Here is a 23,826-nt window from a genome sequence, read left to right on the forward strand (position 1 = left end):
AAATCATGTTATCTTTGCAGTATTATCGCAACCTCTAAATACAGCATGCTAAAAGATTCTAATTCCCATTAGCCAAATTGAATCCGCAACCAACTGAAATACCCCCATTTTTAAAACTTAACTTGTAGCCACAGAGGCATAGAAGCTGTCTCTACCTTGGGTGGTTTCACAGCCAAAGCTGTCAAGGAATGGGTGAAAAGTAATTGTTTTCAAGTGTGCCCTTTTACAATCATTTGTTTGCTCTGGCTCTTTCAGGGACAAAGGCTATTGTTGAACACATCCAACTAAACAAATAACTCATCCTGGGGTCCCTTTAACAGCTGCCTTAGTACAATGATCTATTTACATATTAGCCTAAAATTGAAACTGAACTCTTTAATGACATAATCCAACACTATAGGCCAGAGTCGCAAGTGTTCTATCCAACAGCTGAACAACCTTGTAGGCATATGATTTTTAGAAATAACTTTTTGTGCACAAAGTGATCTGTAGGCAACATCTTAATATACTGTCATGTATTTTCTCCTTTTCTCCCCTCTTGAAACCCATGTGGGTGCCTTTTTGCCCTCTTTTGTTTAGTTACTTGATAAATAAAGAGAAATACAGAAGGTCTCTGTCAGCCCGTTTACTATTGTTGATAAGCTATAGTTGTAGGCCACGCTTTCCTGTGTACGCCCGATTTATCTTACCTTTCTTCTATGGATTTTACTTTCATGTGGCTAAAGATTAAAGGATGACCTGCCAGATGTTATAGATTAGTCACCAACAGCCACAATCATTCCTAGGCACGCTGTAATAATGTTTCAGAGTTTTACATGATTTCTAAAGTATATTTAGATTAAACCACTATAATTTGATGGTTTCATATATAGCCTTTAAAAATTGAAACAGGAAATTAGCTTAAATTTCTTCTCAAGATTGATGGCATTGTCAGACATCAAGTTAAGGACCTTTGCAAATACAGACACATAAGCCAAAAAGAGGAAAAAGTTACCCTGCACACACCCATCCTCATCTGTCTCTATCAGTGTTGCAGCTTTGGCTCAGTCAGTTTAATTGACTTCAGTAACACTATTGGTTCATTGAAACCAAAGCCAGAATGATGGCTCTATCTATCTTCAAATAGGTATTTACACTGCAGACCTCACACAGAGCAAAATGTTACCATCCTGCTGGGCCGGAACAGCATGAAACTTTAAAAAGAATAATATTATACTTGATTTCAGATAATTTATTGAATCCTATTTCTGAAACATTTGATGAGGGACCTTGTGGCCAGAGAATATTAAAAAAATTGTAAAACACAAAGTTCTTTAGGTGCTAAAATCAAGCTTTTCCTGGATAGCAGCTGGGAGAAGACATGGGGGTCATTTTATTTCAGCTATAACAAAATGCAACCATGCATATTCCCCATAAAACCAAAGGTAGTGAATTACATCCCAGTTTTTCACCAGCAAAAGAGGTGCCTTCAGCATCCTGCGGTTGTTTTGTTTTTATGGGGACTGCTTATATGATAAAGAGAACAGAGTGGAACATTATTAATATTGAATAGATCTGGTGAGGTCTGCCAGAGTGTGGACCATAAAAGACATTTAAAACATTCTTGGAATGCAAATTCTAAGTGTCTGGTGTATGTTTCCTTTTAGAAAACTTCAACCATTTAGGCAATTGTCATTTACATAAATTGATAAAAAATGTAAATATGACAGATTAATAATAACTTTTCTGAATATTGTAGATAGTCACAGCACAGCATATATATTTCTTTTCCAAAATGGGGGTTACTTCTCTGGGAATACTTCCTTTAAATACTTCACACTAAAATTACAAATTAAATTTGTATTTAATGAGTTTTTTAGTAACTTTACTCTTTCAGATCCAAATTTTTGTGTTCACCTAGAATATCATTATCTTGAAAATCAGCAGCCAACATATTTACTCAAATTAGAAACTCAACTTGTGAATGAATTATTTGCTTTAAGCAATGATGTAGAACTTTATAAGTTAATTCTCTAGTTCACAGTTCTAAAGGAATAATTTAATATAAATATAATGAGGTAAATTGGGGAAAAGTGTTCAATCTCATTGTGTTTTTTTTTAACATGAAAAATCAGTGCTTGATTTAGACAACATTACATGTCACGTCTCAAATATTATGCAGGTATTAGCTTCTATATTTATTGAAGGAGCTCTGGAAGTCAGTTTTTTTAAAATTACTACTAGACACCAAGAACTATTCTGTTGTTAACTTCAATGAATCAGTACTTCCCAAATTGATATCATTTAAATAAAAACATTAATAATAAAATTAATTAATTATTAATTAAATTAATAATAAAAATATCATTGTAAAAATAATGATAAACGTGTAACTTTTTGATTAAAATTCACTGCACACCATACAGAAGCATTTTGATTAAACTCTTGTGTTTATTCATGAATATAACATTCCCAAGACATAGGGGAGGACCTAGTTAGAAAGTTTTTCCTGGCTAAGATATAATACATAACAAAAATTTGTCTTAAACCGCTTTGATTCCACTTGGGATATTATTTTTATAGAACATAAAAGGCAGGTATTTCCCCATTTTAGAAAACTTTTCCTATACAGTCTGTAGATTGAAAATCTATTGATATTTTTAAAATGCAACCTAATTGCATGTTTTAGAAAATCGTATTAGGAATTTCAGGAATTAAATTGATTTTCACCTAAGATACAAATAAGCCATGTCTTAAATCATTCTGCGTGGCATGCAGTTGGGTAAAGATATTTGAAATTTTAAAGGCAAATATCATTCAGCACATGCTTTGAGGTAGAATAATGTGATAAAGATTTAACGGTCTAAATGTAATTGTCTTTTACATTTTCACACCTGCAAGACAGATTAATAAACTTTGATTTGCAAGGGTGAGAAACACTTTTATGCATCCCTGCCCTTTGTTCTCCCAGCCCAGCCCCAAATATGGTACTTGTATCCTTATAAAGGCACTCTGTATTGTGACACAGTAATTCTTTTCAGAAAATTTTATTGGCTAAATTAAATTAGACTTTTCTGCTTTCACAATCCCAAATAAGTACACCAACCTAACATTACATAACTAAAAAGATGTTTGTTTCTGATTTATGGATTCCAGATATTTTCTGTTACCAACAACACAGAATGTGGGAAGTTACTGGAGGAAATCAAGTGTGCACTTTGCTCTCCACATTCTCAAAGCCTGTTCCACTCACCTGAGAGAGAAGTCTTGGAAAGAGACCTAGTCCTTCCCCTGCTCTGCAAAGACTACTGCAAAGAATTCTTTTATACCTGCCGAAGCCATATTCCAGGTAAAAAAAAAAAATGCACACATTAAATAAACCATTGTAACATACCCTTACAAGATAACCTGTTCTTAATTGCTTATTTACGAGTGTCGTAAAATGTATCTGGCCTTTCGAAATGCCTATTTTTACCTGATAATTAACCTTTCCAAATTCATACCTTTTATTGCTGCCGAAAGGCCTACTGTAATTTCACTTTACAGACAGTATTTTGGTTTAACATTTCTTGTTAAGCTGATAATATGGCCGTTAACCTTTACATACTTTGGATTATCAGTATAAATTTCTTTTTAGTGTCTTCATTACTGTCACCATCACTGTCAATATCAAGGCAGCCTCCTCTTCCACATAGCTGATAAGTAATTGGAGAATGTCCACTGACCTTTAAGATACTTCCTTAAATTAAAAAATGATTAGGAATCAAAACAAAGCATTACCTTACTAAGCACTTTCACATATAATGACTAATGTGCTCCCCAAAAATCTTGTGATATAGTTAAGCACAGTGGAGCTCTCTGCATTTGACAGATGAGAAAAGCTGAGCCTCAGGAGAAGTTAAATGCCTTAAGCAAAGTTATACAATGGCTAGGTGATAGGAAAGATGGAAAGTTCTTAGTATATAATGGCATAAATATACCCAGTCATTATCATATTTGGGGCTCCAGTAAACATATAGATGTTTGGGCATTGATTACTTTTATCACCAAAAGTCTATAAACTTGGATTGTTACTGTTAGTTGAAAAATCAACACAGGAAGAAAAGAATTTAGCAAGACAAGATTTGGTTTATTTAGGCAAAGACATCTACTGAAGTTAACCGTTTATAAAATGAAATGGTATTTAAGACAAGCTTTAAGAAACCCTGAGAGAATTTTTTGAATTGCTATGTATATTTTACATTTGTTTCTGACCCAGAAAAGTGTAGATTTTGGTATTTTCACTAGAACTCTCTTAATAACCTAAGAAAACATTTTCACTCAGATTGCTTGGTGCCTTTGGTAGAGCATAACATGTATCTAAACCCATCCAATGTGAAAACATTAGCGTTGACATTGCCAATGACAGCCATGTTTCTAAGACTTTGCTTAAACCAGCTGTTTCTTCTTTCTTATTTTCCCCAAAGCAAAGTAGAATAGGTCGTGGTTGCCTATATGGCCTACCGAGAAGCCATAACAGATTAGATGCCATAAAGGTTTGCTGTAAACTTCAAGTCTTAAGCATTTGCCTTTGGGACTACAAATTGAAAGTGATATCAACATTTAGCTTTTCCATTTATCCTTATCTACCTTAGTTAAATAACACATGTTAGATTTGGGGGCTCATCTGTGGGGATCTTTATTTTTGAAATTATTTTACCTTCCCAGAACACTAAAATAAAAGCCTTGCCCACTGACAGAGAGAGCACAGCAAACAGCACTGCAAGCACCCCACTCCCCAGATCAACATATGTAGTAACAAATGACACATTTATTTTTCTACGGAGTTTGTATATATGTAAAACTGCTGAAGTGCATCAAGATGTCAAGTGCTTTTGGTGGCCACCCAGGCTGCCTTGAAAGATAACCAGATGAAAGCTCCACTCTAGAGGTGGATGCAACAGCAAGGGTGCTTTCCAGAGATTCTGGAAGGCTTTAATGACAAGCAGTGGGGCTGCCCCTGGATATGTCAAGTGCTAATAATCATTCTTATTACTTGTTGCAAAAGTGAGCTATAATAACACACTCTTTGAGTTACTTAGGGTAATCGATTTGTTAGTTAGACTGAATCTTGGCAGGCAGGTTACCATGTCCTAAAGTATGATGAGTAAGGTAATCCTCTCCTCTCAGCTCCTGCCCCCAGCACCTGAGTATCTTTAGAATTCTAGGACACTAATTTATTGAAAATTGCCATAAAAACAAATTTGTGATCGTTTTCCCTTTTTAAGTCTATTTAATGATATGGTTTATTTTCTCAAAAGTTTAAAACTATAAAAAATAAAAACTTTACACTTGTGGTCCATGATTAGAAACTTGTTGTGGTTAAATATAATAATCGTATGAATGGGGGAATTAAATCAGTTAGCATTTTCATAACATTAAAAACCCATCAGATCAAGATTTGAATGCAATTTTAAGAAATCACAAATGAGGCCAGGCACGGTGCCTCACTCCTGTAATCCTAGCACTCTGAGAGGCCGAAGCCAGTGGATTGCTTGAGGGTACAGGTTCGAGACCAGCCTGAGCTAAAGCGAGACCCGGTCTCTACTAAAAACAGAAAAACTGAGGCCACAGGATAGTTTGAGCCCGAGTTGGAGGTTGCTGTGAGCTATGACACCATGGCACTCTACCCAGGGCAATAGCTTAAGACTGTTTAAAAAAAAGAAAAAGAAAAGAAATTGCAAATTAGATATACTCTTCATAAATTATTTCAGTATGTTTTAATGTATTTGACTTTCAAAAATTTTAACTTATTTGTAATGAATATGTATGTTGATATTGTAAGGATAATATGCTACCATTAAAGTACTATATAATTGAAAAAAATAAAAATAAAAACCTTATTTTTATAAGAAACTAATCACATATTTGACTGTCTTCATTAATAGTTTCATCTTTCTACAAATCAAAGAGGAGGGTACCCTCAAGGATGTATTTTGTTAGAGGAAGGCAAAACCTGAAAGGGATTGGGAGAGGAAAAGAACTCCAGATGAATTGTCTTCAATTTTTTCCCTATTTCCCAATACATGAACAGATAAATATATAAATGATCCAACATTTACTTTGCCTTCATGGCTTTAAGAAAAGACAACCTCTTTAGAGTTTTCATAGACCTTAAAGGTAGCTACTACTTAGAGATTTTATTTCTGAATTCATGTCTGATCTACTTATTTTTCCCCCAAATGAGAAATGTAATTAAAAAGCAATATAGTGAGCACATACTAGGATTTTATTGATTATAATATTATTCTCCAATTATGAATTTACATGGAGAAATAAATTTTTAAAACTTTTTTAAAATACCAAAGTTACATTCAACAGACAAGAGCTCTTTGCTCAACTCCACCAGTCTTTCCTTCTGCCTGAATGAGCAGGGTGGATACTTCGCTGTTCACTAAAAGGTGGAGTTGTGCACTCTATGGAAGGCTTACCAGAGGGTATCTGTTGGTCTTGCTTTTTTACACTTTTAATCGTAATGATTTTTATCACTGTTAGACTTCTTCTCCTCAGGGTACTTTAGTGTGAAATGTCTGCACATCATTAGTTCAATTGGTTTAATCCTGTTTAACAACTGTTAGGCAATTTTCATCTGAATGTTTAGCCATTAAAGGATGGAGGAGAAAAATTATTTTCTGCAGATGGTGAATTGCTGAGGATGGATAACTGCTACTGTGACTTTTATTCCTCTCCCAAATTTCTAATCCTTGGATTCTTTCAAACTTAACCTTCTCATGCCTTGCCCCTTCCATGGAGCCTCCTTCCCAGCCATTCTGTCTCCTTTTTTTCTGTGCCCCTCACCACACTCTCACTCAAACACTCGTGCGCGCGCACACACCCCCCCCCACACACACACACAAGGACTCTGCCCTTTTTTACTTGATTCCTGAAGACAAGGTCCTTCCTAGTACGCAAGTCAGATATGTGCCTCAAAGAATCTCCCTTAGAAATTTAAGAGTTTATACATTTCACCCAAAAGTTAGGCCAGAATGTCCATCAAGCTTTAGCCATTTGGGACCCTCTTGTTCTAAGATAAGATTTTTGGTTTGAAGGGTCCAAGGTCAAGTACATAGAAAATAAACTTCCAATGTCTTTTATGCCCCATTGATAAACTTCACTTAGCTGACCCCAAATTCCAGTTCTTAGAAATCCATGCTAAACCTGAATGTGTTATATAGCTTCTAAACTTTTGCTAAATTACCCTGTGCCTTTATCACAGAACTGATAGTGGTATAATGATCTAACTTGTTAGATAAAAATAAAAACTTGGAATATAATTAAAGGTGTGAGACCAGCAGCAGCAATTCAGGATCTTATACAAGGCAGAAGTCAGCAGGATATAGACTTGAATCTTGTTAATATTTTAAAAGTAATATTCAAAGTTCCTTTTTTGTCATAAAGTTATTTCTTATTCAAAGTTAGCTGTTTTTATTTGACAACATACTTAATAGATAAGAAAAGAAAACCATCTTTCTTTTAGATTCAATTAAGTAAGTCAATTTTATGTTTTTGTTTTGGCTCAGTGATATGTCAGCTTTTCTGCTAGCTGATTGAAGGGATATTTTATTTTATTTTATTTTTTTTTTTTTTGTGGTTTTTGGCCGGGGCTGGGTTTGAACCTGCCACCTCTGGCATATGGGACCGGCGCCCTACTCCTTGAGCCACAGGCGCCGCCCGAAGGGATATTTTAAATATAGTTTTCATATCATAAAATAACCATCATCTCCTATAAGTGAGTTGCAGAAAAAAGATACCTCCATATTTGAAAATGAAGGCTGTGTGATCAGCATCAATCCATTGCTTAATCATCGCACAGTAAGTCAGTTCTTTATTATGGTGTGTAATGACTTAGCGTTGTTCATCAGATTTATTATTTGATCTTGTGTGAGTGGCAATTCATTAAGAATTATAAAATGACCAAAACCTGATGGCCTATCTCTTTCTTGATGCTAATCTTGTTCTTCTTTGGAGGTTATTTAGTATTGGAAATACTAAACTTAGGGGGAAAATGCTGAATTGTGATGAGATAAGCTCACAGGTGCAACATATGATAACGAGGGTAGCTTGAAAACAGTTAAGATCAGTGCTGGGTTTGTACAGTTTGACTATGTGTGTTTCATAAGAGCCTTAAAAATATCTGGTATATGATTTCACTTTTACTTCAGTTCTTAGATTTTGGTTAAAAACAAATGGGCATCTCGACCCTCAATATTTTGTGTTCTCTTTATTTTAGTCCAGTTTTTTCCTAGAATATTCAGATAGTTTCTAAACATTCTTTTTTCCCCCATGTTATGTCTGTTAAACAAAGTGGTTTTACTATGACACTAAGTGTTTCTCATTTATATTTTTAATTTTCTTATTTATATTTTTTAAAGGTTTCCTTCAAACAACTGCTGATGAGTTTTGCTTTTACTATGCAAGAAAGGATGGTGGATTGTGCTTCCCAGATTTTCCAAGAAAACAAGTCAGAGGACCAGCATCGAACTACTTGGACCAGATGGAAGAATATGAGAAAGTGGAAGACATCAGCAGGTTCATAAAGATAAATGTTCTTTAATCTTAAAAAAGAAAAAAAAAAAACCAACTGACAAATCTTGTGGTTTTGACAGTGAATCAACTGTCTGTGCTTAAGTTCAGCAGCTGTATCTTCCAGATGCTTTATTTTTGTTTTTCTTTTTGGTAGTTTGCTTCTCTAAAATCATGGCTTAAATGCTTTTAATACTTAGACTACTAATCTTATATTATGAGCTTGGCTTCCCTATGACTCATGAATTTTATGGGTATAGTTTGAAACTTGAATTTTATGACTGTTGTTACCTTATGGCACTGTGGAAATGTTCAGCGCAATTATTATCAGATTTTTATAAATAGAACTTTCCCTCCGCGTGCTTTTCTGTAAGTTTTAATTATTGTGAGTAAAAGCTAATTTTAATTAGAGTCACCAAATGATGAGGTAACAAGCTTGTGGAAATTTTTAAGTACATATGTATTTTGATTCTCTCCTTTAGGTTCTGATAGAAGGCTGTTTTGTTGTTTTTCCATTGACAAGAATTAAAAGAATCATTTAAAAAAATCATATTGTGACGCTTAGGTTAGCAGCACTTCATGATTCTCTAAAACCATTGATTGCTAGAGGAAATACATTTTGAAAAGGGTGCTCTGTGCATCCCTTACCTCTTCCATTTCAAGAAAAGCTTACTGGTTTTCTTTGATTTGTCCAGAAAGCACAAACACAACTGCTTCTGTATTCAGGAGGTTGTGAGTGGGCTGCGGCAGCCTGTTGGTGCCCTGCACAGTGGGGATGGCTCACACCGGCTCTTCATTCTGGAAAAAGAAGGCTACGTGAAGATACTTACCCCCGAAGGAGAAATTTTCAAGGAGCCTTATTTGGACATTCACAAACTTGTTCAAAGTGGAATAAAGGTTGGCTTTTAAATTTTATTTATTTTTGCTTTGGCTATGTTAATTTGATTTTAGTGTTATCTTCTTCACTGAAGGCATTTCTTTGTAATAAAAAAAAAGAACATTGAAAGAGACAATAAGGGAACAATAATACGGTGACTGAATTGCGACAAAGACATTAGATTTATATGTGATTTGCTGTTGAGCAATGCGAGCAGACTTAATTTTGACATGCTTTCCCTATGTAATTTACATATTTAAAATACTTTTTTATCTTTCTAAAGTCTTTGTTTAAACCTTGTTTAATGGGCATACCACTTAGGATTGTACCATCAGCATTTGCTCGTAGAAACAAGGAGGTCTTCTGGTTATTTGGCAATTGCAAATCATACTTTTACCAGATCTGTTTTTGAGTCTGTCTCATATCAAAGTACAACTTATACTATGACTTTTTGGTACAATGTTTTTACAGGTAAGTCAAATATTTTTATCTATAATTAGCCATCTGTTTAATATAGAAGCATATCTAATATATAACCATATCCATTGCCTTCTTTCTCATGTCTCTGATTTGAATTCTCATATTAAATAATCTAGACGTGTAAATAAAATGATTGTCTGTTTTGTTCCACGAGAGTAATACAATATAATATTAGCAGTACTAAGCTGTAAAGCAAATTGCGACATTCTAAAATCAAGAGATATTTAACAGCTCATGACTCTTTTAGAATGAAACAGAGCAACGATTTGGGAAGAGCTAGTTATCCTTTTCATTTCTTAACTAGAACAAAACTGAGGGAAGATTGATTCTCTTCTAGTCACGTATGACTCCTTGCGTTGTGGTGCTCTCCTCAAAGGTAAGAACACCAAAAGCAGAAGAAGCAGGTCAGAAAAATTAGATATATTACTGATCTAGTCAGTATCAACCAAGTTAAAAAAAAAAATGAGTAAGCCAACTAATATACAGGTAATGCTACTAGTATACAGGTAGTGCTACATTATTTGGACCGCTCATCCTAAAGCTCATGATGAAACGGTGTCACCAAGATATATGGAATAAGAGAAGGAAACCTGTTAAGGAGAAGGACTTTGGCACCAAGGCACAGATCATTTGGGAAATATTTTGAACTCAGTATTTTCAGCTTTCTTTCCACAAAACTTTTCATTAGAGTTCAGACCAAATAATTAAAAATCTCTTTTAAAATAATATACCCGGTTTTCCCCGAAAATAAGACATCCTCCGAAAATAAGACCTACTTACAGGAAAGATAAGACATCCCCTGAAAATAAGACCTAGCGCATCTTTGGGAGCACACCTTAAAATAAGACACTGTCTTATTTTCGGGGAAACAGGGTATTAGAGTTTCGCACATCAGTGTTCAATAAATACATTCTGAAAATGGGTCCTGGGAACTCCCGGCCTGTGGTACTAATGAGTAACAATCAGTAGCCCCAAACACATTACTCACTAGCAGTGAATTTTTTTTCTTTCCTGTGGAAGTTAAATGTGCTCTCTATAAAAGAAAAAAAGTTGGGGGAAATATTTTTAAAGTCATCACCTGTAATCTCATCAGTTAAAAACACTATCAATGTTTTTTATATACTTTATTCCAGTTTGTATATTAAAATTAAGTAAACTTTTCATTACTACAAAGGTAATATAGACCCATATTTAATAAATGTGAAAACGCAGCAAGAACCTCTTTTCTTTTAGCTTTTTTCCTAAACAACTTTAAAATTGAAATCAAATTATATACACATCTCTTTAGCCTTCTTTTTTTTTTTAACTTAACAATGTGTCATGAAGACTTTCCCAGATTTGGAAACTTTTCTTAAATACTTAGATACTTAGTTTCTATCTCTTTGTTAGGGGGGCGGGTAACCATTTTGTTATTCTGAGACATTTAGGATGACTCCAGTTGTTTTCTTCACTACTGTAAATAATGTTATTTATCATTCTTGTACATATTATCAAACTTGATCGTGGATGATTTCCTATTAAGGAAATCTAAATCATCATTCCTGTTCCTTCTTAGAAGGAGCATTACTGAGCTGAAGCTGATATCCTGTGATGCATATTGATACATATTGCCAATTTACTTTGAACTGCAATTTCAAGTATCTGAGAGAATAGTTCTCAAATATTTTTTGAGTAAAAATGTTGATATTGGAAAGATACGTTGGATAAAATGTAGATATAAAAAGTGCTCAGAAAAAACTGATGTTCTTGTTTCTATTTCATTTAACTGCCTGAGGAGCAGCTGCCTTTTAACTTAGGTTTCCTTCAAAGTCTCCCTGTTTCAACGTACACCCTTCATTGAGGTATCAGATGAGATACTCATTGAGGTGCCCTGTTCTGACGCTGACATGGAGACGTTACATTTCATCATGCAATAAACCTGTACAAGCAAGGACAGTTCTTTCCTATGTGTGTTCTGAAGGCCGCTAGGAACTCTTGCAAATTCCACCCCCCCCCGCCCTTTTTCAAAAAAGCTCCAGGCATTCTGGCACCTAAACTTCAAAATCCATTATTCCAGTGCACTGATATGACGTATTTTAAAGTGTAATGTTTTACATGCTTTTCGTGTTCTGGCACTAGTAATGTCAATAGAATAGGAACGTATCACATAGATATCTATGTGTGTATTGTGAATAATGAGACCACGTTCTTTCTCCCTTGAGTAAGTTACGCTGGTCCTGTGTGGCTCTTATCTCAGTCTCCGTGAAACTCCCCCCCGGGAAGGGCTAGAAGATGCTATGTTGGTTTGATGCCAACACATTCACGGTTGATTATATCATTCATTTTGGTGGTCTGTCCTTCAGAGACTTATGAAATTAAAACATTTTCATAGCAATTTCACAGTCATTTTTCCAGGCTTCTTTGCTATATGAATAGTTAATGTGTTCATGGCAGTATGCCAATTTTGTCAATAAGTCATTCTGTATAAATAGGAATTTTCATAAAGTATTATATATACTATGTATCAATTCTTATCTGTTTAGTCAGCTTTAAACCCCTGAAAGAAGGCATAATGCAGGTTAACAGGGTGAAGGATCAGTTGCAATATTAAAATCACAGAATTAATACTATGTACTAAACTCAGCCTCCACATGCTGGAAAAGAAAGTGATACAAAACGCAGCAGAGGCTCCTCACAAGGACATTAATTAATGACCAGTAAGAGTAAAAGGAATCAGACACACACAGAAATTCCTGATTATAAGAGTTTCTAAAAGCTAGTGCTGGCTATAAGGATATCTGGAATTCTGTTCATTGTTGATTGAGAATTGACTGTGATTTCCGTCACATGATGTAAAGGCTGACCTTTTTTGTGCAAGGAGCTGGGCTTGGTTGATTGATCTCTTTAAATGTCCCTACTGAACCTGATTTTTTAACTGCTTAACAGACACCATCGGCAAAGAGCCAGTCGTTAGCGGACTTGGACAACTCTTCCTACATCAGTCCTGACTGCAGCTGAAAATATGATGCCTTATTTTAAATACTGAATTGTGCTGCCTAACTTGTAGTAGATTCTAGTGCCCTGGGGGATAAACTGTCTAAAGTTTACGGAGCAAAAGTTAATCTGCAGAAAATCCATAGCACAAGCTAAAGAATTGACTTCTTTTTGCTACAGAAAATAAGTTGTAGCATTGAAATTAAAAGAGTAAGTCAGAAATATGTTTTAAAAATATGTTGAGATTTGCTGGATCTTTGATTATAGTGCACTCTGTAAGCTAATCACTGGTACTTAGATGGTATAAAGAACGGCCCAAACAGCCAATTAATGAGCAAACTTAAAAAATCTTCATTTTGGGTAATGTATCTGTGGGTGTTCATGCACATTATAGTTATTGCTATGTTTGTCATTGTTCTTGTTTCATTCCAAAGGGAGAAATTACCAAAGATGTGCCATTCCCAAGGGGGGGGTGGGGGGAAAAATGTCTTTAAGATACTCGATGATTTGAAATTTTTAAATTGAGTTTATTTCTGAATTCTCAATCAGACCTTATGGCAAGTACTAGAACCAGATTCATCTGTCTAAAGTCCTTGGGAATGATGAACCACTGATTCTCAAGAATGGCTGCACAGTATAATCACCTAGGAGCTTTCAGGAAAAATCTGATACCCAAATGAAGTCATAATATCTGGAGTTTGGACCCAGGCAATGACATGTTTTTAAGAGTCTCGTGCTCTACCGACTCAGCTAGCTGGGCGCTAATGACAAGTTTTTAAAGCCTTCCCAGGTAATTTCAATGTGTAGCCATTTTGAAAGCTACTAATCTAAACTGAGCCAGGCTTCTAGGTCAGTTACATATTGAATGAGACAAATTTTCTCTCCCTACTTTGCACCCCAGTCCTGTTCCTGACATGATGACTAAGAATGGTTGGACACCAACTGTCACTTGTGCTATACCTTTTGTCATTTACTTAGTTTATACACATTACTTGTCCAATTTGTGTGAAGAGATATAAGTTAACTCTGGCAGGACATAAGACTCTTGAAACAGAATTCTGAAAAATGGCATTTAAAAATCAGTAGCTAATTCTAATTGGGAAATTACCCATAAGTTTTTCAGTTTTTCCCATTTTATTTCCATTTTGGAATCTGGTGCTCAGCTAGTTGGTAAAATGGTTATTTCTCTTGTTCCTAAAATATGTGATTTGCCATTATATCTGTAAACTCTATTATAAATTACAAGAACACCAGGGGATCCTCTAGCAAAATCTCACCAAAGCACCCCTGACTACCAAAGATATAAAAGTCAGCCTTCGACTTGCATGTATGCAGAAGAAATCCTGCACCTGTCACCTACAGGGTGGCCCCTCAAGGAAGCAAGCACGGTTCTCTGCCACTCAGTTCTTGTGAGTGGTTGAAAGACAGAGAGGTTCACACCCTCAGCAGCCCTCGGCTGGCAGCGTGAAGCAAAGCTGACAGGCTTGTCTATCATTGGAACAAGTGTCACTGGACTCCTGTCCCTCTCTATCTACTTGGATCTTCATTTCAAAAGATGCTTTCGAAGCACTCTTTTTAGCAGGGAAGGAGAGGACATAAGGCTGAAAGCTGCTAATTGTCCGGGTGACTGAGTCTATTGAGGTGGGGCTCTCGAGAGACAACAGTCCGGTGCTGGGAGTCACAGGAGCATGTGGAGGAGGACACAGGGTCCACTAGGGCAAGCCCCGTCGGGGCAGCCTGTGGTTTCACATGCTTGTAAATCACATGCAGGGTTGTGAGCACCGAAACTGTAGTGAAATCCAAGTGTTCATCAACCCCTGGGGCCAGTGTTCTATTTTTCTGCACTTCCTAACCTTTCGTGTTTTCCTCTGTCTTAGACGGCAACCCGTGATATGTTAGTGCATTTTAGCTCGAGTGAAACAAGTCAAAGCAGATTGAGGAGCAAAATTTACTTTTCCAAAGTAGTATGAAAACGTAGCATATACACATATACACACGTACACACACACACACACACACACACACGTATATCCATGTGGTGATGGTTCTGTATCAAATGCTTCCTCAGAAAAATGGTAAAAGTTTTGCTTTAAAGCATGCTTTATGTTAGAAGAAAGTTTGTCTTACACGACAAAGGAAAGCAACAAATTTTTATTTCTTAAGTATACAATAGAAGAATCACCCTTCCGGAACATTTTTGTATGCTGAATGACATTTTAAACTTTTTTAACTATCGACTTACAGGTTAGACGTCATTAAACCTCATCTAAAAGAACGTTGCTATAGTGGTAGAAACAAATTCATTTGAAATGTGATAGACATTGTCTCCTCCAAAATAAAATCTTTTAAGCATCTTCTTCTTTTATAAAATTCTGATTCCAAGGCGGTGCCTGTGGCTCAAGGAGTAGGGCGCCGATCCCATATGCCGGAGGTGGCGGGTTCAAGCCCAGCCCCGGCCAAAAAAAATTCTGATTCCAAATCGTGCAATGAGAATGTGAACAAAACGTAAATCTGCAGGTAAAATTTTTGGCTGCAGTTATTACCGATATCAAGGTATCAGCACCATTGACGAACCCAACTATATTTTATTGAGTGTTGTGGACATCTTATATCCAAACACTCTATACTCTATGAATAGCATTGTTTTCAATTTTTAAATAATTTTGATCTCACTTTAAGTCTATTATGAACTCCCCTAGAGAAAAAATTTTCTCACAAAAGAAAAGGTCCCTTAGTATTGTGAGATAATCTTGGTGTAATTTTCCATCTGGTTAAGTTGGTTTTCACTTCTGGTATTCTTTCACTATTTTGGAATTTGCTAATCTATTGATAAAACCTTCTAATAAATATAAACGTGTACATATGTGGTCTGTGCCAGTTTAAGGCAGTTTAATTATAAATTACTTTCCATCCTGTTCTTCCGTGAAGCAGGGACTGGAGTGGCAGATGCGGCCTCCCTCCAGCCTGGAAATGCCTGCCTTCTCCTACTACGTAGGTCCCCTAAGTCACAGCTGAGGTGAGGAAAGTTTTTACATTAATGTCTTTCTATTTACCTAAGACTTGAAGGGAAAGGAAATGGAGGCTATAAATCTGAGAAATCTTACAGTAATTATTTGAAAGAAGTGAAAAACCAGGAAATCTGGACCCTAGGAAAAGTGTTCACCACCTTTAAAAATTATCTCTCTGAACATGGTGTCTACCATATCCTACTGACAATGTCTCCCTAGAAAAAGAAGAGGCAAAAGCTACTGGTGGTACTAGCTGTCACCGCGTTACAGTGGTGACATTAGCTCATGAAAGAAAAGTAGCAGGCATCACAGAGGTATCTCCTGAGTGGGGAAGAGTAGCAGAGCTTTACCTTTTAAAAATAATTGCTTTTCCTTCCTGACACTCCAGTGTTTGTGTGTATGTTTTGAGGATCCTTAAGAGATGCGTCCTCTTAGCAAATACCAAGCATGCAATATGTTCCAGTACTACACTTCAGTTTTCGAGCAAGCGATGTTGTTAGCAGGAGTGCTTTGCTTTTATTTATATTAATCATTGCCACCATTTGTTAAGCACTTACTTTGCTTAGTCATTACATTGATTACCTCTGTAATCCCTGTGTGAAGTGGGTGTTAATACCTTATTTCACCCATGACAAGACTGAGGCCCAAAAAGTAAACCACTCCAGATAATACAGCTAGGAAATATCAGAGACAGATTTTTTTTTTTCCAGATAGAGTCTCACTTTGTCACTCTTGATAGAGTGCAGTTGTGTCCTAGCTCACAGCAACTCCTGGGCTCAAGTGATCCTCTTGCCTCAGCCTCTCAAGTAGCTGGGACTACAAATGCCCAAACGACACCTGGCTAGTTTTTCTATTTTTGGTAGAGATGGGATCTCACTCTTACACAGGCTGGTCTCAAATTCCTGATCTCAGGAGATCTACCTGCCTCAGCCTCCCGGAGTGGTAGGATTACAGGTGTGAGCCACTGCACCTGGCCTAGCAGAGATAGATTGTCAATGCAGATTGTCTGACACTGGGCTCTGGGCCACAGTGCTGGGCTGCTGTGTGCTGCTGTACCCGTTTGATGAGCAATGTTGCATGGGAGGAAAGACTGGAGCATGTGGTTAGTGTCAGCACACTTAGTGAAAAGATAAGAATACAGGGCTGGGTGCTGGTCACTGCGCCTACCATTGTGCACTAGTTTCTTGGCCCTGGGCAAGTTATTATCCTCCTTGGGTTTAGTTTCTTCATCTGTTGAATAGGCGTAATGAAAGGTAGCCATGAACACTGGGCATGCTCAGTTTCATGTAAGTGTGAAGCACTTTGGAGGCAGTAGCTATTACCATCATCTGTCACTGTGGACACTAAACCCTGGGCCATGGACCGGTACTGCTTCATGGCCTGTTAGGAGCAGACAGTGGAGGTGAGGGGTAGATGGCCAGCAGCAGAGCGTCATCTGCATTTACAGCCGCTCCCCCATCGCTCTCATTACAGCCTGCACTCTGCCTCTTGTCACATTAGAGATGGCATCAGATTCTCATAGGAGCACAAACCTTACTGTGAACTAACTGTGCATGCAAGGAATCTAGGTTGATTCTCATCATGAGAATCTAATCCCCCACCACCACTCACTCCCAAGGTCTGTGGAAGAATTGTCTTCCACGAAACCATCCCTGGTGCCAAAAAGGTTGGGGACAACTGTTGCGTCATACTAATATGGAAAAGAAAGAGAGGAAAGAAAGTGTGCCCAGCCCCCAGAACGACTCCCAAGTCTGGTAACTACTGTTAACTGTACTCCCTGGTATCTAAACAGTTCCTCTTAAAGTGGGTTTGAATGTTAATTTAGGGAAAATTTGTGATTGTGTTCGCATTTGCGCCAAAATTATATGGCAGTCCCATGGAAACAAAGTTGTATTCTGTGGGGGTTTTCTTTACCTCCAAGATAAACCTAGAATATACATTTTTATTTAACTATGTCACTGGAGAAAAACAACACCTCCTTTTTGTGGCATCACCTTTTGACACTAGGTATATGGTATTGCTCCCCACGTCAGCAGGTAAAACCCCCACTCTGGAGCTTCTCAGAGCACATGCCTGGTGGTGACTAAGCAGAGAGCAGCTCACCCACAGGCACTGCAGCCACCTCTCATCAGAACTTCCTTGCTTTCCTAGTTTTTCTCAACCTGGATATTATAGCAATGTAGGTCTTTTGTGTGTGCGTGTGTGTTTATTTTGGAACATGGTTTGTGTCAATCTGCCATCGAGTTAATAAATTGTAGGATTTGCAAAGGAAATATACTGGGACTGAAAACTAAGAAGGCACATATTTTTGCCCACTAGCAACTACTGCTCAAAGCACAGACTTAGAGTGTCAGGAGTTGGGTAGAGGGCCGTTGGGTAAAGCTGCTTTAAAATTAACATGTAATATCATGTTTTACTTGGGAAATTTTTTTTTTTCTAAATGTCAGCTCAGTGAACGTGACATGAAGTCAAAGAAGAGGGAACTGGTTTTAAGTGAAACAACAGCAATAGTCAATACCAGTAAACTCAGGGAAATGTGCAAGAAGGGTAAGGTGTAGGAAGAGACAGGGGGGCCGTAAAGTTCGTGTAACAGTTTAAAATAGCGTGAAGTTTTGGTTTTTTTTTTGTAGAGACAGAGTCTCACTTTATGGCCCTCGGTAGAGTGCCGTGGCCTCACACAGCTCACAGCAACCTCCAGCTCCTGGGCTTAAGCGATTCTCTTGCCTCAGCCTCCCGAGTAGCTGGGACTACAGGCGCCTGCCACAACGCCCGGCTATTTTTTGGTTGCAGTTTGGCCGGGGCCGGGTTTGAACCCGCCACCCTCGGTATATGGGGCCGGCGCCTTACTGACTGAGCCACAGGCGCCGCCCAATAGCGTGAAGTTTTAAATCACACAGGAACTTTATGGACACCGGTATACAGCTATGGCCTCAATTTCTTTACTCCAAGACCTCAGATCACAGTTGATCCTCTTCCTAGCACATTAACCCAAATCTGTAAGGAAATTTGCTCTTCAGTCTGTGTCTACCTTCTCATGACCAACTTTGGAAGTTTATTTATGTAGCATGTTGCTTTTAACAGATTTCTTTCATCTTTACATGTTATAATAAATATGTATATATATACACACACACATATCATACATCATATATAATGTTGATACACAATAAATATGTATAACAAATCTGTTCTCAATTACCACAGTACATTTTAATGTATTGGTTGGTAATATTAATCAGGCGACATTTAATTAAAGTCTGTAGTTATGTTGATCTATCGTTATATCCAAGTGGCCAGAACTGGGAACATTTCAAAAGTGTTTTAAAAACTAGATCATTGACTAGAAATTAAAATTATCTTTGGACTTTTCAGTCAAAGTATGCTTTAAAAAGTAAGATGCTGTTTATCAAGATAATCTTGTAATGTATAATCACACAAATTTTCCTAAATCACGTAATTGTCTATTCCAGCATGACTTTGTGATACCAGGTGACAGTGTGTACCATCACGATTGCTTTTAGGAATTGCCATCAAAAAGGAAGTAAAATTTTGTAAATCCTTTAACAAATTTCCAGTTTATTCACTCTGGGTATGCCATCTATAATTTAAAGTTCATGCATTCACTCATTTAAATATTGTGCAGTTCTTCGAGTCTCAACTTCAAATCACAGAAAATCTATGAAAAATAATAATTTAAGATAAAATATGTGCTAATTACGCTTACCATACTTCTACATCGTAGGACAAGAACAAAAAAAAATAGAAGTTCAATGAATTTGATCTACACTAATTCCACCATTGCGTGCAGTTGATAGTATTTAATATAATTATAAACTAAATCCACCAAGCTGAAGCTAACACTAAAATAAAACATTATGAAAAAAGATCTTAAAGTTTTATATATGTCCACAAAATTTTTGAGGAAAGAATATTCCCTTCAAATACTCAAATATTGAACATTCTGACTTTCTCTTTAAGAATACCTAAAGTATTTACTTTTTTAATTCTAGTAAGCTGTTTCTAAACCAACCTCTTATCCTAAAGCACCTTTGATCCAAAAGGATCACAAACTTAAATAAAACGACATCTGTCCTCAGGCTATTTCTAGGGAAACACATCTGTTCCATAAGAACCCTTAGCCAACAGTCTGAAACTGTTCAGAAGAATTTCTTATTAAAAAAAAAAGACTGTGTGTATGCATGAAAGATGCTTGAGGTTGGAAAAAAGTAGGGGAAGTGCTACTCTTAAGAGGATAAAAGATAACCAAATTAAATTCCCAGTAAATGCTCAGGCTTTCTATGAAAGATTTGGTGACGGGACTCCCACAAGTGCAAACATCTTTGTGGATGGATGTGAGCACACTTGTTCAAGAAAAGTGAAACAAAACTTGAACTGTCCTCCATGCACAGGTCACCAAACATCTGTCATAAATTCTCAATTACTACCCTAGGCTGGACTAACCCTGTGACCTGAGATTGAAAACTTACCTGTGGTTTTTTCCTGTGTCACCATGAAAGCCTCTATTTCAGTCTCCAGGGATTTGGAAGATCAGATGATCCTGTGACTTTAATAGTGTGCTTACACCAAGGTTTCTCTGTACATCACTCTGGGGCTGATCTTAAGATTCTGTGATGGAGTGATAGGACTTCCTCCTCCGAAATGCTTTGCTCAATAGTTGGCATAGTTTCCTAATTGCAGAAGGTCCTTAATTGTTTCCTTATCCATGAATGGGGTCCTTTGTTTTTGCTTTTTAAGATTTGGGCTTTGATTAATTGTTAATGCCCACAAAACTTCCAGGCAAACAAACAGCCAAACAAAAACCATGAAAGTCTTCTGGGTGTGACCAGGTAATTATTAGACGTACTATTAAGTAAAAGTTACCATGATGTTGTCAATTGCCAGTGTCTTTGACCTCTAGAGGTCACATTACCGCAGTAGGCCCCTCAGTTGGGGGTGTGAGAACTGATCACGTCCTGCTTGTCCCTCTCATCCACCCACATGATGATGGCACTAGTTTTGCCAGAAAGTAGTGGTGAGACTTGGAGCAATCTACTTACTTTTCTGGAATCTCCACACTCTTTATCTTTGAAGTCAGAGGACTAGACTAAATTATACCTTAAGTTCTTTTCTTGCTCCAAAATTCTGTGAAATGGAAAATAGTGCAAGTCTTCAACTATTTCCAAGAGAATTATGTTAAAGAGACATGTCATCAGGCCCTGGATGACCCAGTGCTGCCCCAGGGCAGAGAGTGTGAGAATTACTTTGCTTTCCTTTGATTTTTCCCTTGGTAAGGATGCAGAAACCCAGGCAGCATCCCCCAGTGTACCTGACCACTGTGACAAACAGGTGCACTTATCTTTCTGTTTGGTCATCACCGCTCTGCTAAAACTTTTAGAAGCCGCCATAACTTAGTGTGGTAGTGAGACTTCAGGTTAATGGCAAGATCATGTCTTGAATGTGCAGAATGGGTTAACTTTCAAACCTGGCTTTGAAAGTGAAGGTGTACCATGACCTTGAAGTGGACAGTGCTGGAAGAGAAGACCAGTCTGCAGCTGAAGGAAGGAAGGGGAGAGTGACAGGAGGCGATGAGGTTGCAAAGCTGAGCGTCTGTGTGTTGATGGGGGCAGGACCTGTGGAGGTTCTGCTAAGGTCTTTCACTTTTACACTGTGTGAAATAGGGAATCAGGGAGTGTTTTGGGAAGAGTGACATGATCTGACCTAACTTAGTAAGCCAGACCAACAGCAGGCGTGCTGAGAGGAGGCTTGGAGGGCAGCGGTGGAAGCAGGGGCGTAGGGTGGAATACTGACATTGCGTTCCAGCTCTATCATGACAGTTTTCTGTTCCACGAAATAGTCATTTGAGCACTGGAACCTCAATTTTTCTCCTGTAAAATGAGAGGGTCATTAATATCAGAGTTTCCTTTCAGTTCTAACTGTCAGTGACTCAATACCCGGAGGAAGATTTAGAAAAATCTTCCCTATTAAACATAACCATTTCTATCCATGGTGTTTCCCAAATTTATACCTTCTTTCCCATAGTTTTTCAGAGCAAATTTTGAAACTCAGTATATTAGCAACATAGCATATTTAATGGGCTCTGGTGAGAGGTTGTAAATTACAGGAAAATATCAATTGTGGGAATGTGAAGAAGAGGGATCAATCTAAGCCAGTCGTAAATGGTAATTCATGAGAACGGTAACCACAACTAAAGACTATTTGAATGATATATACACACACAGACACGTGTGTGTTCTTCCTACGGAAATGAACATTTAAAGGGGGAAAGGAGGTCAGAGGATTAATTTTCAAAAGATAATTATACTTTGATTTAGCATCAAAAAGGTCAAAATCTAGGTATCCTGAGTAAGAGAGGATTAAAATGATAATGGAATATAAAAATATAGACCTTTCATAAGGGGGTTAGGAGAAGGTTGTTATGGGTAATTTCTAACTTTTTAAATTATAAAATAATGACCTTACTCATAAAGTACCCAAAGTTCACTCTCAAACATTAAATATGCCCATTATCTGCCATTGTTCTTTTCTTTGTTGTTGGCATTTGAACAAATAACCTCATTTAACAAACCAACCTTTCGGGCTGTACATGAAGCTGGCAAAGAACTGTCCCCTTTTCTGCCTGCATCTGAATGTGCAGAAGTTAATTTGGTTGTGGATAGAGTAAAGTAGATGTGAAAAATTGAAACAGGAAAGAGAGGACTGCTTGGTCATTTTTAACTTGAGAGGATTTCAGTACTCTGCGTTTCCTTGAGAGAAATCCCATAGTGCCAATTAACCTAACTTATTCCAAAGCAATTCTCTGTTTGGAAAGAATAATTTTCAGTATGGGTGTTCCTTGAAATTGTATGCCTCATCCCCTGTTATCACTGAGAAGTGTGCTGTACAATTGTAAGCCCCAGTTTCTCTTCCAACGCACCGTATAGATTGGTGCTATATCCCACACACAGTGTCAAATACTCTGTTTTAATTTTGTTCAAGACACAACATATTTTCACTTTTAGCAGCTTTTGAATATGCATAAGCCATCTCTACTTAATATTAAGCTAAATATTTTGTGTCAGCGTGATCACAAAAGCTCAAAACAGATTTCTTTTAATTAGGAAATAACTTTCACTATATACTTTTTTAAGTTGGTATTTTTAAACTTAAATGCCACCTTCATGTTTTTGATTTTTGTTTTTTTAAATGACACGAATGCCTTTTCCTTCACCATCAGAAAAATGCCAGACTAGAAAAGATGGAAAAGGATATAACTAATTTGGTAGATACATTCTCCTTTTTAATAGGCTAGGTTGTCTATTTGGATTTCTGAAGTATTTTTTTTTAACCTAATAAATCAGTTAATCAATATTCATCCTAACATTTAATTTGTTGAATAGGATCTATGCGCTTTTCATCAGGGCACACATCTTCTCAAGTCTGAAACCACCACACACAAAGAATTTAAGTCTGACAGACATTTGTTCTTAGCATAAATACTTTAGGGCCAATAGTTGTCCCCACTTAATCATGCTTCTTAAAAGTGAATTCCAGAAGACTTGAGGCCCCAACTGACCCCTGGTAAGGTGAGTTGTCAGTAAATTACTTTTATGATGTGCCCTGAGGAAGCAGGTCTGCTAGAAACTTGGTAGGGAGCTGGCCCCTCCTGCCTGGAGGGGGTTGACCTTTCACTTTATCTAATCTTTGCATTTCTAATTCTAAATTTCTGGGAGGCAGTTAGTTGCATTGTTGGGCTCTCATATCGAAAGAGGCTCTCCTACACGGGACAGTGTTAACCACAGATGTGCTGTTCAACCTCCAGAGAAGCATACGAATAACCATTTTATTTCTAGGATTTAGCTTTAAATAACCAAACATTTAATGATTTGAAACAGAAGTGAGTTCAAAACAGATCCATCGTTAAATTACGGACGCCTTGGGTGACATTTG

At 37.1% G+C, this 23,826-nt stretch overlaps 1 protein-coding gene across 3 annotated transcripts in view; it reads left to right on the forward strand.

The window, feature by feature from the left end:
- The window catches only part of HHIP (hedgehog interacting protein), a 93,071-nt gene that overhangs the window by 3,473 nt on the left and 65,772 nt on the right, over positions 1–23,826 (forward strand). For all 3 annotated transcript variants that reach the window (XM_053582193.1, XM_053582195.1, XM_053582196.1), the window contains exons 2-4: positions 3,136–3,328; positions 8,391–8,547; positions 9,237–9,438. In XM_053582193.1, coding sequence (XP_053438168.1) covers positions 3,136–3,328; positions 8,391–8,547; positions 9,237–9,438 — 552 coding nt within the window. The remainder of the gene's footprint in view (positions 1–3,135; positions 3,329–8,390; positions 8,548–9,236; positions 9,439–23,826) is intronic.

The sequence above is a fragment of the Nycticebus coucang genome, chromosome 1 (genome assembly GCF_027406575.1).
Source record: "Nycticebus coucang isolate mNycCou1 chromosome 1, mNycCou1.pri, whole genome shotgun sequence".
NCBI classification, from domain to species: Eukaryota; Metazoa; Chordata; class Mammalia; order Primates; family Lorisidae; genus Nycticebus; species Nycticebus coucang.